The 17149-nt window shown below is 27.4% G+C and overlaps 1 protein-coding gene across 1 annotated transcript in view; it reads left to right on the top strand.

Annotated features, from left to right (window-relative positions):
• Positions 1–17149, top strand: part of LOC126901838 (choline O-acetyltransferase) — a 29713-nt gene that overhangs the window by 4949 nt on the left and 7615 nt on the right. The window contains exons 2-3 of the mRNA XM_050678706.1: positions 3462–3589; positions 16793–16981. Of these exons, the coding sequence (XP_050534663.1) occupies positions 3462–3589; positions 16793–16981 (317 nt within the window). The remainder of the gene's footprint in view (positions 1–3461; positions 3590–16792; positions 16982–17149) is intronic.

Genomic DNA, 17149 nt, shown 5'->3' with positions numbered 1-17149 from the left:
ATACGTCAAAAGATCACAAATCGTATCTAGTCGAAGACATTACCCTTAAAAATTGAAAAAAATTCCCTCGTTCCCCGTAAAAGGGGTAAACCTCCAAAAAAATGACAAATTTAAAAATCGCTAATTTTCGAAATTTTTTCAATTTTTTTTACTTAAAAGTGCTATAACTTTTTCAAAAATGAACATATCAATATAATTCTTTTTTATATAGATGCATAATATCATTACCTTTCATTTGGTATATTTTTTTCATAAATTTAACCCTTAACCTGCCCACAAGGGGGGATTTAAAATGACAACTTTTTCACAAAAAATTAATTTTTTTAACTTAAATTTTGAAAATGTTCCGGAAGGTCTGACACTTTTATATATATCTTAAATTAAAGCTAATGTAATATACTTTATAATGGTAAAAAAAAATTTCGGACTTTATTTTATCTTCATGGTGAAAACAGACATTAAACTTAATAAAAAAAATACGATTTTTGTAAAAAAATTCTTTTTTATATTTTTAACTTTATAATGCTATAACTTCTCGAAAGATGTATGGATCAATATAATTCTTTTTTTTGTAGATGCATGATGTCTTTACCTATCATTTGGTATATTTTTTTTATAAATCTGACTTTTTACCTGCCTACAGGGGGGGATTCAAAATGACAACTTTTTCACAAAAAATTGACTTTTTCAACTTAAATTTTGAAAGTGTTCCGGAAAGTCTGACACTTTTATATATATCTTAAATTAAAGCTAATGTAATATACTTTATCATGGAAAAAAAAAATTTCGGACTTTATTTTATCTTCAAGGTGAAAATGGCTACCAAATGCTATTATTGTGTGAAAATTCTCAATTTTATTTTTTACATTTTTAACATTATAATGCTATAACTTATTGAAAAGTGTATTGATCAATATAATTTTTTTATGGGAAATACTATTTTCTAATAATCTCTTTTTTATTCGACATACTTTGTCTTAATCAGGATATTAATAAGGAACTAGCAGTTTATGAAGCTTTTGGAATAATCCACCAATTTTTTAAAATTAAACACTATCTAAAGATTTGCATCGAAGCGTTTTTTTTTGATAGTGATTTTAATCACTGTCAGATATCATTATACTTGATCCAACTATGCCACGTCACCACTGTGCCGCGACCCCCCTGTGCTGGGTTTTTTTTTACTTAAAACTGCCATAAATTTTTCAAAAATGTCCAAATAATTTTTTTATATAGATTTATGATGTCTTTTTTATAAATCTGACCCATTACCCTTTATACAGGAGGGTTCAAAACTTCAGACTTTAGTTTGTTTTCATGGTGAAAACTAACATCAAGGTTAATAAGATTTCAAAGAAAAATCTTTTTTATATTTTAAATTTTATAATGCTATAACTTTTAGAAAAATATATATAGAATTAAATACTATCCACAGATTTGCATAAATTTTGATAAAGTCAGCGTTTTCGAAAAGTAATTTCTTCTGCTTCTTTGATGCCTATTCATTTATTAAAATATATTAGAAATAAATTTATCTAATTCACGAAAAAAAGAAGCGATAGTCAAAAAAAATGTTTGATATCTTTTGGTTTCTAATGTCAATACAATTTAAATTAATAGCATTTTTAAATTTATTATAACATTGGAACATTAGAAATCGATTAAATGAGAACTGGTTAACCTTTAAAGTAAAATAAATTATAGGTACTTTAAAAACCCATTAAATAAAATAAAAATGTGTTACATCTTAGAAATGCATTTTTTTTTTTAATTTTTCAATTTAACAACTAAAATGTGTATATATTATAAAAATAGTGCATAGCCTCAGTAAAAATGTATGATAGTAGAACGCTACCTTTATTTATTTTAAATTTGACCCATCTCATTGTTTATTGGTCTGTAATATTTTAGGTGCTTAAATATATTACATGTATCTTAATGTCTATTTTAACATTTAATGTCTATCTTCAAATCTAAGAAACAATTGTAATTCCTGATAAAAGAAATGTGTTCTTAAACCTGAAAACATCTATTTAGTCTATTACGTCTACACGCGAGAAGCTTTGGCTAGGTTTTTTTTTTAGTTAGGAATTTCGCCAAATTACTTTTGAAAAGAAGGGTGTCGCCAGAGTTTTATAAAAGAAAAAAAGAAAGCAATTTGTGGATGCAGAGGGCAAGTAGAAAAATATGTGTGTGTATATTGTGGAAATAGCACGGCAAATGAGTTACACAACGAGACGACCACAACACCCTACAAGACTTACTATCGCAGTATGTATATACTAGTCGGCGATGACGACGAAAAGGGATGGGATCTGACTCAGAACTAATCAGCCGGTTACTTTACGCCAGAGGGGACAAATCGCCGTAGACACCGACACACAAGTATTCGTGACCTCCGGTCGGTTGTGTGGTGAAGTGATTGATGCATAGCTATAAGTAAGACATTTTTATTTCCGAAAAAATACCACCTGACTCTCGTCTCGTATTAAAGCACAGTAAGGTGGTAAAAGGAAATTTATTAATGTGTCGTTTTGCTGTGTATCTCGCTAGTGAGTAGTACCACCTCTCGGTAAGCAAATGGACCATTAACTGGGAATCGTAACAAGCTCTCGGATTTTATCGCTTAGGGTGGTTTATGTGAAATAGTATAAAGACAGGCAATGTGCTTAGGAAAGTCGTTTTTAATTTTGCCACAAGTTTTTTTAAGAAACTAGATTACGATTTTAACATTTTAGTAAAAATGAATTGCACGTTGTAATTTTCCCCACAGTGACGTTGCGCATATATAAACTTTTACACATTTGTACGTTTATGACTAAATGTGTCTAAATAACTTAGGTAACTGATTTATTGGCACAGACTACAATTCAAAAATAGGGAAATAATGTTTTTGATATAGCGCCTCATTTTGACGTTCAAAATTAAATTCAAGTCGATATACTATTTCAATAAGCATATTTAACTTGTTTTGAGTTAACCGCTTTGTTTTTACTTTATTACTTTATAACTTAATTAGTTTTTTTTAGCCTAATCCATAAAATATGAGAAACGTATAAAAAATTACATATTTTTTACTTCTAAAATGATACAAAAACTATTGTTTTTTTTTTTAATGATATAGAGTAGTTTAATCTCTACATAAAACACGTGCGTAGTAATTAAATTAAAAATGACAACATTTTATTGGAAAATAGCGGTTAAGATACAAAGAGTGGTGAGATGCCGTTAAATGTTTCATTAGTGTTGTAACAAGATTAAGTGTATCGAGTAAGGGTAATTATTAAATGCGAGTGGGTGGGTGGCTTCTAACGTTTTCGTTGTCGAATGAAACATCAATTTATCGTTAGCATGTATAATGTCTTTACAAATGCTATCTTTAACAGAACACTGTACATTTTATGTGTTTTTAATTTTTAAATGAACAACAAATACAATTCTAAAGTACATTTAATTCATAGGATGGCGGGGAAATATCAAAGAGACTATAGCCAAAGGATGGTGGAGTTTGAACACGGAGCGTACAGACAGAAATACGGCGACGGAAGCGGAATCGGGTGAAAATGGTTCGAGTGCAGTGAACGAAGAGGTATCATCTTTAAATAAATAATTTTTCATTGATAAAATAAAAAAAACAAATTGTACATGTTTTAAATTATAAATATAAATTTTATGTTTTATTTGTGTTAGTTTAATTAACGAAATATAACTAATAACAATGTTTCACATATCTCATTTCGTAATTATTAAGTATAGAGTTTGATTCATTTAAAAAGTATAACGTTCATATTTATCGTGAATGATGATCAATTGATTGATTAAGTTTGTCAACACAATGATGGAAATTTAATATGTTTATAAAATATACCAAGAAGTTTAATGCTTACTGGACAACATCAATGTCTTCAAAACAAACTTGCAACATTCGTTTTCGTTTTATTAACAATATGAAATAATATATAAAAAAATGTAAACTTCAACGTACTACACCAACATAAACATTATTATTGTTTATTTTAGGTTAACCTATAACAACTACTATGTAGAGTAACAACAATTGAGTTATTAAATGCAATTTATTATAGAATAATAAGTAAAATAATATTTTTATACGAAACAACCATTTTGTTGTGTATTGATACAAAATATAAATTGCACACTTAAAATATTAAAACCCAAAATTTCCTATTCTTGAACTTTGTCGACATTATCTTAAATATTAAATAGTTTTTTTCAATTAACTGCCATTAAGGTACGATCTCAAGAAAAAAATGTATTCATTAAGATTTAATATTTTTACAATTTTGCTTGGATATTGAATCTAAAGGTTTTTTTTAACCTCTATATTAATTAGCCTCGATTGTATAAAAACGAAACTTCATTTTGAATTTGGTCTAAAATTAAATAAGGAACTGGAAAAAGTCGAGTAATTACAGTAACGTAACAATTCATAAATATGTAAACAAAACTTATAGGCTTTTTAAGAAAAAGTATCCCATACGTGTACCCGTTAATAATGTCATACAGGGATGCGTGTTAGTCGGCAATTTCGCCTCTAGCTAGGAGAAGGGCGTATTTCATCAAAAGGGGAAACGAAGAAAATGAGTTTTCTCGAAATGCTAACGAACAACGTTATGTATAGGTGAACATGTCGATATAATCGAGTTACATGCACACGAACATAACTACGAAAAATGTTCAGAAAATTAAACAAATCTACACCAAAGGTTCTTAAAATAATTCAATATTTGTGATAAATAAATCGGTTTAGAACTCGTTTAACCAATTTAAAGTAAAAAATATTACTGACCGAAATTGTCATTATAGAATATAAATGGATTTGCATAGAGATCGCTAAGCACAACAAGATTGATCGATACTCTGAGTATTTTTGATATTCTCTTGGGTGTGATTTATGAAGTTCCCTATTCACCTTTATTTGCCCCACATGTACAAAATTAACGGCGGCGTCGTACGGAAGAACGTAAAAATAACCTTCGTAGTCAAAATCAGCCGCAAACAGTCCAAGTACCGTTAGTACACAATATACAAACACACACACACACACTTACAACACGCAGGGCACCGGATCAATACGAGGCCCAAAAGTTCACCGGGCGACCCCCAACTAGCGCACTCTAAGCCTTTTATACAGTAACCATTTATAACTCTGTGTTACAAACCGAGGTGGGTATTTGTTATTTTTAAGTTCTTAAACATTTTTAAAAACACATTTATTACTGATTCGATCAATAGTCAATACACGATTCGATTTTTGCTGAGACACCTGAGGTATTTCAATGAAAAATAATTCAAAAAAAATCATTTTGAAATTTTATAAACGGTAGAAAATTTATTTTTAAATAAAAACATTTTTTACCTATAATATTAAATGGCCAGTTTTATTGGCTAAATAACTTTTTAATGATCAAATATAATTACAGTAGTATGCATACAGTTGATATTACTGTGACCTTAATATTTCATTGATAAGACAACTAAATAATTCTAACCTGAGCATTTTACTACTGTTAATCGAGCGATTTCAAAAGAATAGTACATTACTCCAGAATACTGTAATTTTTGAACATTTAATAGTTTGAATATTTTAATTTTTCAGTGTAATTATTTGTTTCCTAGAAAATATAATAATTAAGCATTATGCAATTTTATATTATTACATTTCAATAAGATTTAACGCACGATATTCTTGCACTTTATGTTTTTTATTGACATAATATAAATATTTAATCAATGAGATCAAATTACTAAAAATAATGGAACTTTTATGTGTTATAATTTAATAGCAATGAATTTCATTTTATTGTAGTAACCCTTTTTCTTTTTTTTAATGCTTTAGAATAATTTAAAATATAAACATAGCAGGATAGATTAAGTGAAAGAATGAAAACGCGTTAATAATTCTTTTGTATAACATAGATAAAAAGAAGTACACTGACATTTTATACGAACAGAACAATATCGTTGATCAATCACTACAACATATAACTGTAAACAAACGTTTAAAAGTAGCTTATACAATAAACTTAAGTAATTGAGTCATGCAATTACGCTTAGACTGAATCACTGCTTTTATATTTTTTTATCGTAAAACAAAACGTTATTCGAACACTCGGAAAACCATAAACTCCTCATTAATACAAAGAATCGTCAGTAGTAGATTATCAGATAATCTGCTTATCAGTTAACAGATTCTATTGATGTTTATTTATTTACTAATAAGTGCGCCTATAATGTCATTGGTGCAAAAAAATGTGATAAAACACAACAAATAATAAGATAATAACGCGATGCATAAAATACCATAAAATTAGATAATTATTTATTACACGCTAACGATTTTGTACACGAAATTTTAAAATTATAAAAATTTAATTATGGTAACTTTCAACAAGATTAGAACACATGGAATAATGAACTAAATTGGACATAGTTTTGTGAATGACTGCCTATATGAAAAGCCAGATGGTAGCAAATATTATAAAATGGTATATAAAAAATTACTTATCCCAAAATCTATTCAGACCCTAAATAGTTAGAATTCTAATTATTTAGAGAGTAGCACGGAAGAGTAATAATCCCCCTAAAAATTTTTAAGAGTGAATCTTAAAATTAAAAAGCAAAACTTACTAATATTTCAAAATACGGTCGATTAAAAAAAATTTTCATCCTAGTATTGTTAATGATATTTTAAGTTTGATTAAAGATGATGGAAAAAAAATGTTGACAATTTTTTTGGCTCATCAATATTATTATTTAAAGGGCAATTCTAAAGAAAAATTGGGGACGTTAAAATTAATGTTGCTACCCCATATTATTCTGATTGTACATATTTTCTAATTCTATCTGATTAAAATTCCATACTGGTCAATCAAACTTGATTTCTAATCGAACCTGAAGACTGTTTTATAAATACGATCTGTATGTAAATTAATTGATACACTAAATGAAATGTTACTTATAAGGTAAATGTGACTGGTTAATTTTTCAGATATTTTTCAAAAATGAATTTAACTTGCTAGTACGCCAATTAAAAAATTGCTTCTTACATCATCCAACAAATGTCTTATTTAATATTGAAGAAATTAATTTCGTTAATACTCATATAATTTGTCGTGTAACGAATGCGTATTAGTTTTTATGTCACTAACTAAAGTAGATCAATTTAAACGTTCTACTTGACGCAGAGGCACCGCCACATCAACCCCTGTTACTTTCCTGCCCTGTAAGCCTTTATGTAGGGACACAAAAAAAATATACATAGAACAAAAAAAATGACTCATTCGCTCTTCACGTGTTTGGTGCTATTGTTTCCCTCGAGGTTATACTTGCCCTTTTTATCAACAACGCGACTTGCCCTGCACTCGTCGTATATTCTCTGGAGATACCATAACAGAGTCAAAAGCTTTGCTGAATGTGCTACATACTCAGTATTAGCCTTTTTTTGATATTATTTTAAGTCCCATTTCTGTAACAACTACATGTTATTATTTTATTGAAAATGAATAGATACAATTCATTCAACGGTTTCATTGATATTTCCTTCAAATTTCCTAGTCTATGAAATTTATTTCGAATTCGAAATCTGCAGAGTTTGCTTTCACTGTGAATATGTCGAAAGCTTTAAAAAGAGACGTATTGTCGTGGATACAAATGAAGCTATTATTTCGTTGGAAGTATGTGAAGCACCAACAGAACTATTTGCCAGTGTTGGGGACGTGACGTGTTTCCATTTACATAGCTAATAACCCTTGGGGGTTCAAGTCGAACCTCAGTAATAGCCAGAATGGCTGATCTCACAATGGTACCTTTTCGGTAGTTAGATTTTGAAATAATAAAATATGGAAGCTTATAATCATAATTAACTTTTAAACTTGATTTTTTTTAATTAACGCTTAGAAACTAATTGAAAAAATGATAAAAGGCTATTGGCTATTTAATTTGTTTTTAATCATAGAAATATTAAATTTTTTAGATAAAATGTTACACCTTTAAATTTATTATACTTTTATATTTTATCGACGTTAATGAAAACAATGTTTTTGGTTCGTAACTTACATCATAAAATTTTGCAAAGTATAGTAACAGTTATACTACACTATTGTACATCAAAACCGTAAAAATTATTTAATCAGGATTTACAGTACTTAGTAATATTTGACCCAATTCATTTTATGTCGTGTTTTTTTTCTTAAGCTTTATTAGGCCTTAACTTCTTAATGAAAAAATTGTATTTTAATTTTCATAATTATAATTTCTAATTACTTACATTTTTATAAAAGGCTCTGTTCAATTTATTAAACTGTAATTACATGTTTAATATTTACTAGACGATTAATGTTAAAAAACTTATGGTACAACAAAGTATCTTGAAGATGTTTTTCATTCATAAAGAATAATTTGTAAATGTAATTTGTCAAAAGCATTTAAATATTCAAAAAAAGATCGATAAAAGCCAAGAATTAATATATTAAATTTTACATGATTTTCAAGATGACATTGAAAAGTGTTGTAAAATTGACTTTTTATGTATATTCCTATATTTTTAATTATTCACCAAAATTCAAGTTTAGTATATGTTCGTAAAGCTTTTAATTGTATACATTTTTCATTTAAAATTTTACTGGCCCTGTTTTCATTTTTCATAATTATAATAAACCCGAATGTAACGAGAAATTTCCTTATTTTTATTTATACTTTTAATGAACATTTTTAAATGTCAAACAGCGGGAGACTCGTCCCTATAAATGTGTTATGCTCATTGCCTTCGAGCTGATTCTTTTATCTTTTCACAACCCTGTTCATTAACGTCATATCCGCCATTTTAATAGCACTAAGACTGCGTATAAACAGTATAAAAAAGAAACATTATAACTTTTTCACCTTTGTTACGTTCGCGAAATTAAAATATTTATTAATAAATTATATCCACTGTCACTAATTCATTTAGTTGCAAATTAATTAAATAATTTAATTAATAAATAATAAAATACAGAGTTCGATGTTTTTTAATCTCTACTTGCAGTATTAAATAATTGGGCGTTTATTATTTCAGATCACAAAACATTTTAATTAACTTTTACACTCTCTGAGTGACCCATATGATTTTCACAGATATTTTCAATGTCTAATTGCACTCATTTACGGTACTAACAGTTTAAACAAAATTCGACATTCGATGATTGTTATTTTATATAGTTGGTATGAGTAACTATTTGTTAAATTGTCGTTTTACATGATATTCAACTAGTAGATCGTTATCAATCGGTGTAAAGTGCATCCCCGTATTTATTACACTTATTGGAACTCGTTAAGTGTTTGCCGCCCAAACGGTATAAGTTACGCACAGTGTCTGTCCGACTCACTGTCATTACTCCACGATCACCGGTTGGATTTTTCAACATCGAGGACCCCCAAAGTCTATGGCTGCCTGGTCCCTGCACTTTTCTTGACGTGGAAGGGTGATGTTCCCACTGATTTGAGACATACAAATTATCAGAAAACCCTCTCTCCCAATGAAAAACGCCTAAATATTATTGCGGGGGCCCATTGGATATTTATTACGGGGGTTCAAGCGAGAACCGGACCGACACTGGATACGGACCTACAGATATATTATCGCACAGAATAAAATTGCCATCGGATCGTATTCTGCGCTCATTATCGAACAGCGCAAAAACTCATCCGGTGAAAATAAAACCATCATTCCGCATCCATACACATCAGTGCGTTTATTGCACAGGAGTATACTGCATGCTTGTTATGTTATATGTGGGCGCAAAATGTACAATGTGTATAATAAACAGTGGCGACGACCGTCGTGTATATTTTGCACCCTGCCTGCATCGTCAAGCATGGGAAATGATGGCACGTGTAGTGGCGGTTCCACGGTGGTGGACTTACGAGTGTCGCGGTGTACACAAAGCACGGAAAATATGACGACGAGAGGAAGAAGCAACGGTAGGCAGAGTGAGAGAGGGTCGAAACAATAATCATTATTGTTGTAGTGTAACCTCACCCCGTGTAAAACGACCCCTTTGTCGGGATCATCTTCCTTCATCCCGTTATATTTTGACGCCCGTCGCCACCGTTCCCAACGTATTATAAATATTCTTTTAAAAACATGTCTATTGCCCCTTTCGTCACTATTAACCGCCCAACTCACTAAAACATGATCACCTTCACCTGAAAATAAACGACAAAGCTTATTTATTATTATTATTATTAGTGTAGTCCCATTTATTGTTTTGATTATACCGTTCAAAAATATATATATATGTACTTTTTTTATTGTCTTTTATATTTGTGCACTAAGATAAAAAATTATTTTATTTTTAGTCACCATTTTTTTTTATTAACATACAGAAGTTAAAACACTTTATTATTTTGTATAATTTAAGTTAGGAGTAAATTTTATAGAACAAAAATAACTACAAATATTTCGAAATTATCAACCAACGCACAACACAAAAAACAAATATTTCTTAATTTAAAAAAAAAGTGCGTTATTTCATTAATGAAAACTTATGAGTTTTGTGTAAAAAAAATGACAACTTCAATTAAGTTAGCAAGTCAGTTGTAACAACAAAATTTAAAAGTCAAGCTAATGGAAATTTTTCTTTGCATAAAACTAAATTTATAACATGGAATGTCAAACTAAATTGTTTATCAAAGCCGTAAATTTTTATTTACTGTAAAGTTTGACAGATCAATAATATAAAAAAAATTTGTCAAAATAAAAACCCTCGATAAATAAAAGGTTTTTTTTTATTAAAATCTTCTAATTTTATTTAGTTTTGACTAGCGGTGTACATACGGAGAGTTTTTGTGTTCAAATCCCCTTTAGTTACTAATTTTTTTTAATATTTTTTTAATATTCCATGATTGATCGTTACTCTATTTAATTTAAGTATTCAAATATGATAATTCATAATTATTAATTGTTATTATATAATAACTATAAGTAACTAAATATTTTGTTAACTATGATAGTTCATACAAGGTTTAAACATAAAAATACAAAATCATTTCATAGACTTGGCTATTCTAAAGTAAATTAATAAACAAGATTTATAAATATTACCTATTAATACTTATTGTATACGCAGTAATTAAATATGATTTATCAACAATTAAAAAAAGATTGCCGTATGTACATATCAATAATCCATATTGTCATATAATTATTATGACTAATAATATAACAAAAGAATATATTCGAGAAAATTTTTTCGGTAACGGGAATATTTTTCTTTATATTGAAAAAAATATATTATTTTAAATAAAGTAGAACTAAATAATTTATTTAGGAATATTAAATCGAACTTGAAAATTATTTGAAGTAATGTATACTTTTTGAAAATTTATGATTGAAAAATAATCATCAATTGCTTAATTAATAGTCATTAAATAAAAAATATATCAAAAATTCACTAAAAAAATTCAAGTAAAAAAATGATTCTGTGACTTCTTAATGTTTTTGCATTTCTATGGCATCTCAATATTTATTTATTTTTTTTTTTATTTATAAATACCATGTTAGGTTCAAGTGTAGTTGCACAACTTATATACATAATAACAAAATATTAAGAATAATATATAAGTTAAACACACAAAGTGAAATAAAATGAAAAATTATTGTCTACAAAAGATTTATAGTACATATAGTTTACAATATAACATATTTTAATTGAGTAATTATATAAAGGTAGGTAGCTGATATTATTATGTTTACTTAATAACATATACTGCTTAATAACATATAACTTAGAAAAATTTTAAAGTACATATAGCATTCTACTAATATTCCTTTTTGAATAAAGTTATTTAAAAGTAAAAAGTATAACAAATATTTAATTTAAATAATATCATAGAAAATATATTAGTTGAAATACTAATATTTTCAAGAATAGTTTTGGTAGCTTAATTTTATTTATGATTTTAGTAATTTACAGATACGCAAAAGTAATTTCCAACTGAATTTTTATTAGTAACCTTATTTTATATAATTATCCTTGTTAACGCAGTTCAAAAATAAAAACGAAGAAGTTCTCTTTAAAAATTATTTTAATTTCCCCAATCGTAACATTAACTTTGCTCAACCTATACATGTAATTTTTATGATTTGATAGGAGACTATGACAGAAGTTGACTTAGCTTCCCAGGTTCCCTTTGATGTCATCTATACAGCCATAAAAATATAGTATTATATTGTATAAATATTTCAATAAAATCACAACATTTTTTAATATTTCACTACATAAAAAAGAATAATAGTATTTGACTTAGTCTCAATAGTTCTCACAACATCACATAAAATGCTATAACAAACAGTGTATTGCTCAGTTGATTAATGATTATCCTTCCCTACTAGGATTTATCATTAATTTTCTGTCACAATAGTGATATACCAGAGCTTAATTGGCCGTAATGCAATAACCAACAAAATTATTGTCTGTGCATGGTGCAGTACCGTTCATCATCGTTTGCAGTTTACCATAACAAAAGACATAATGTCCCGGCACGTGTCTAATTGCAAATTCATATACTACACCCTAAGCATCTAGATACCACTAAGAGATCCAGATGGCTACTGATATTATTGGTATAAATCAAACAGCGTGTAATTATGTGTCAAATTAGGCGAAACTGGTACAGTTTTTTACCCTCCCATGTTAACTAAAAATCTTCTTAGCGCAAAGTATTATATTCAGAATAGACATATACTTTTTTGTTTATACACAAATACAATCATATAGTGTTAATTAGTATAATGCACAAATAAATATATAGTACAGATTTTACTAAGCCAAATTTATAGATTTGTTTCAATACACATTAAGATAAGTAAAATACTCAACTTCAAGTAAATGTAAACATTCAAAATTAAATAAATATTATTTTTCATTTCTTAATTTTTGTCAATAAATTGTAATTAATAAATATGACAGGTAAATTAAAGTTTACTTTCTTCAGGTTTTCAGATGAGTGACAACTTGAGAATATTAGAAACGAGCCGTCTCACACGGCCCCAGTCATGACTGTAATTAGTTTCCTTAATATGAGATGCATTTGAAACTCAACCGATCCTTACTCTTATTCTTAGTTAATAACATAGTATAAAACAAAAAAAGCTTAATTTTTAAATTTTTCATTGATATGCTTAGGTAGTTATACAAAACTAAATTAACAGATACGTAAATTATTCTCATATAAAACAATTACGTATCGAAAAGAATGGAACTTAACTCATGAAATCAAATTTTTTCAGTAAAATAGAATATTATCTCCATTAAAAGTAGCAGATATTAGTAATTTATTTTTAAATAACATGCCATTATCAGCTGTTTTATTCAAAATTGCCCTTTTTGTTTCATATACTGTAAATAATTGATTTTTTTTTTTTTTTTTAAATTGTTTATTTTTAATTTTTCTTAGGAGTTACCCTTATCTTAGGGCCAAGATAAATTTTTGATGCAATGCATCCAGTGTTGATTTTTTATGAAAATTAAAGGCAAAATAACTATAGATCATGTTTTCGGTTTAATGTCTAGAGGAGATTCATCTATGGTCATAACACACTACGACACACACATATTCGCTAATTGACGAATCCGTTTGTACGTTTAATTGGACTAGGGGTGAATTCTGAAAGCATAAAAACAAATTGGATAAACAATAACGCTCCACTGGGTAAACAAGATGTCAGCCCAAAGCAAATAAAACGTTGGGTTTGTAAAGTTTTTAACAAGTCGAAACTTTTAGTGTACATACATAGAAAATATAATTTTGGCATATGTACTTATATAATGTATATCAACTATTATAAATTAAATAATAGTTACTAACAGTGGAGCAACCAAGTGACGAAGGAGTTTAAGAATTTTAACCCCTTCTTTTAAAATTATTTACTGGTTGCATCAATGGTTGTTAAAAACGATGCTTAGGTCATTCATTAAATACAAATTAACAAATCATTCAAAATGAGATTTGAAAAAAATAACTGGTAGTACAATAACTATAGTAAAGTAATTTATCATTACTTGGCAAGTAAAAATATAGGTTAAAAAAAATTTTTATTTCAAAAAAGAAGAAGACAAACCACGTCTTTAAAAAATTTTTACTTAATTTCAGAGCCATTGTACTTTTGAATAAATATGTATGTTATTATGTCACTTTTATTTTTAATAGCTCTTGAAAACAAAATAATTTACTTTGTATTTATATACACGAGAAAGAAAGTAATACATAATTTACAGAAAGATATTTGGTCTATTTGGTTGACAAGATTCTAAATCAATGAAAGCTCATTTGATACTATTGTAAACATTTTTAAATTAAAACACTTAATTTTAAAAATATTATTCACATATGTTATTCAGTAAAACATAATCATACTACATCGCATTTTAGAACATAAAAGTTAATCTATGCGTATAATTTTATAAGCACAATCAATATTAATATATAGCTATAAAGAAAATACATACTATACAATTTATTGTCTAACATTACTGACTTGTAATATTATCATATGTTTACATTCAAAGCCTACTATAATTGAGATTTATAAAAGAATTACAGATATATTTCATTGATAAAATGTATTATACAATAGTAACTGGCTTACATTACACGTTTTATTTGTAATGCCAAAACTTTAAGGAAACATTTTTAAAAATTAACTATCAACAAGCTTACTACATTTTGTTCTTTTCATTCACTTATAACTCTTAGTAACTGTTATAACATCAATAATAAGCATTGGACTACCATTAACAAAACAATAAGAATCTTGTTTGATACTCAAAGACAGCGTAGCAAATTAAGACAAAAAAAAAAAGGCTAATAGAAAAGCACACTGAATACTTAATATATTTTACATGATACTATGTGTATTATATAAGATACTTAAGACAGTTAACTTATTAATGTATATAAACATCTAAAATCGTTCTAATAATAATAATAAAAAAAAAAAAGAGTACTATATTTAAAAACCATTATGAAAACAGTGTTTATTTTCGTTTAATGTATAATAAATATTTTTTATATATTTAATGAATATCGATGACCTTTTTTTATAATAACTTGAGTAAAATTATTGTAACATTTATAATTCGACCACCGCGGTTGCGTGTCAGCCTATGTGCCGAGGGCAGCTTATTGATTTTCACCTGACTACCAAAACCTCACCAACTGCGCCACTCGGTATACAGACACTACACTACGTTCAAAATGCGTTACCATTTGAACTGTATACTAATTCCCTAAATTAATTGTAAACAAATACATGAAACAAATCAAATTTTAATTAGTTTATTCCTCAATAACTTAAGGTAGATTATTATTCAATAACTCTGAAACAAATGAAAATTCAAAGTTTTCTATAACAGTTAACAAAATAATTATGCAGAATTCATGTCTGTACGCTTAATATAATATAGCACATAAAAATATAAATTTCAATTGATACAAACAATGTAGATAATAGTTCTTATATTTTCATGATCATAACTTACTTTCTTTATACCCAAAAAGAAAACACTCTGGAAATGCAATGCTTAAAACAACTATTAATAAATATTGATGTAAATAAATAAAAATCTTTTATTTAGTAGCTTAATAAAAAAAATATATAGAGTGTTCAGTAAGTAAGAAAACAGATTTCTAATGTTCTTATTGTTTGTAATAATTGATCTGTTTCCATACTTTTTGAATAATCTGTATTGATGAATTTATAAAACTAAATAATTTAGTTTCATTGAGTGTTTTATTATAAGATAGTATTTCAATATAATTATTATATTGAAATACTATCTCATAATTATACATCTGGTTTATTTTATTTTAAAAGTATATGCAAGTGTTTGGTAAAATAATCATTATAAAGAAATAATTATTATTATTATTATTTCGATGTAAGATTAATTATTTTCGTTTTATTGGGAAATCAGCAACGCAGTATTTAGGTTCAACATTTTAATAATACTACAATAAAATATTTAGTACCGATATCAATTGACAGGTATTGGTAATATATATCATAGTTAGTATATTTAATAGAAAATATTTTAAAGTTCGAGAGTATTACTAATTTTAATCGCAATGAATGAATTCTATACTGTTATATTGTTCAGGGAACCTTGATTTATGTTTTGAAAATTTACCTGAATACACTTATTATCAAAATTAATGGAATTTTTTTAAGGGTATCTAAACTCTTTGTCTGGAGAAGACAATTCCTGTTTGCTACCGTGGGACACATAGCCATGTGTTCGCTATTAGTTTGATACGGTAGAAAAACCAACCCTAGGGTGTTTTATGATTAAACGAAAACACTTTTACCAAAAAACTACCATAACTGAAAAATTAAACTTCATTCTCTATCATTCTACAAAGCTGAATTCCAAACTGTTTGTTATATATTATTAGAAAATATATATATACTTAACTAATAGGAAATTAAATCATGCCTAACATTACTGTTATAAAACACATAAAAATAAATGACGAAATAATGAAGAACAAACAAAAATTTGTGTATGTGTAATCTTAAGCGTTCTTCGTTGTTTTGGATTTAATTCATTAGTTTTTTCATCCACCTATTAGATTATATTTCATCTAAAATATTCAGACTTCAAAAAGCTAAATTTTTAGTAAGAATCCTTTTTAAACAAACTCTACATATAATACTTACATTTAATACAACAATAGAAAATTTAATAGACTGTTTGTGTATAATTTATTGCTTTAAATTTTTATTTTTTAGTTGGAATTGCCAAAGTTACCTATTCCATTACTGGAACGTACCATGAAATTGTACCTCGAAACTTTAAAGCCCATTTTAGATGAAAAACAACATGATAGTGTACGTAGACTAGTGTCAGTGTTCACTAATGGGCCAGGACCAATGTTGCAAGAATTGTTAATTGAACGTAGAGAAGAACGTGACAATTGGGTAAGTAAATGGTCGTAAAACAAGCGTATAAATTTTATAGTAAACAGGATTATCATTTTTTTTATGCATTTTTAATCCCGGAGGGTCGATTGTCGAAAAGAGTATGAAACATTTGGTTGTATCAAAGCAAAATATGTAATTCAGCTCACGCGAACAAATGGAGTAACG

The sequence above is a fragment of the Daktulosphaira vitifoliae genome, unplaced genomic scaffold, assembly GCF_025091365.1.
Source record: "Daktulosphaira vitifoliae isolate Bord-2020 unplaced genomic scaffold, ASM2509136v1 Scaffold_1, whole genome shotgun sequence".
Classification (NCBI taxonomy): Eukaryota; Metazoa; Arthropoda; class Insecta; order Hemiptera; family Phylloxeridae; genus Daktulosphaira; species Daktulosphaira vitifoliae.
This window is presented reverse-complemented; position numbering and strand designations above follow the sequence as displayed.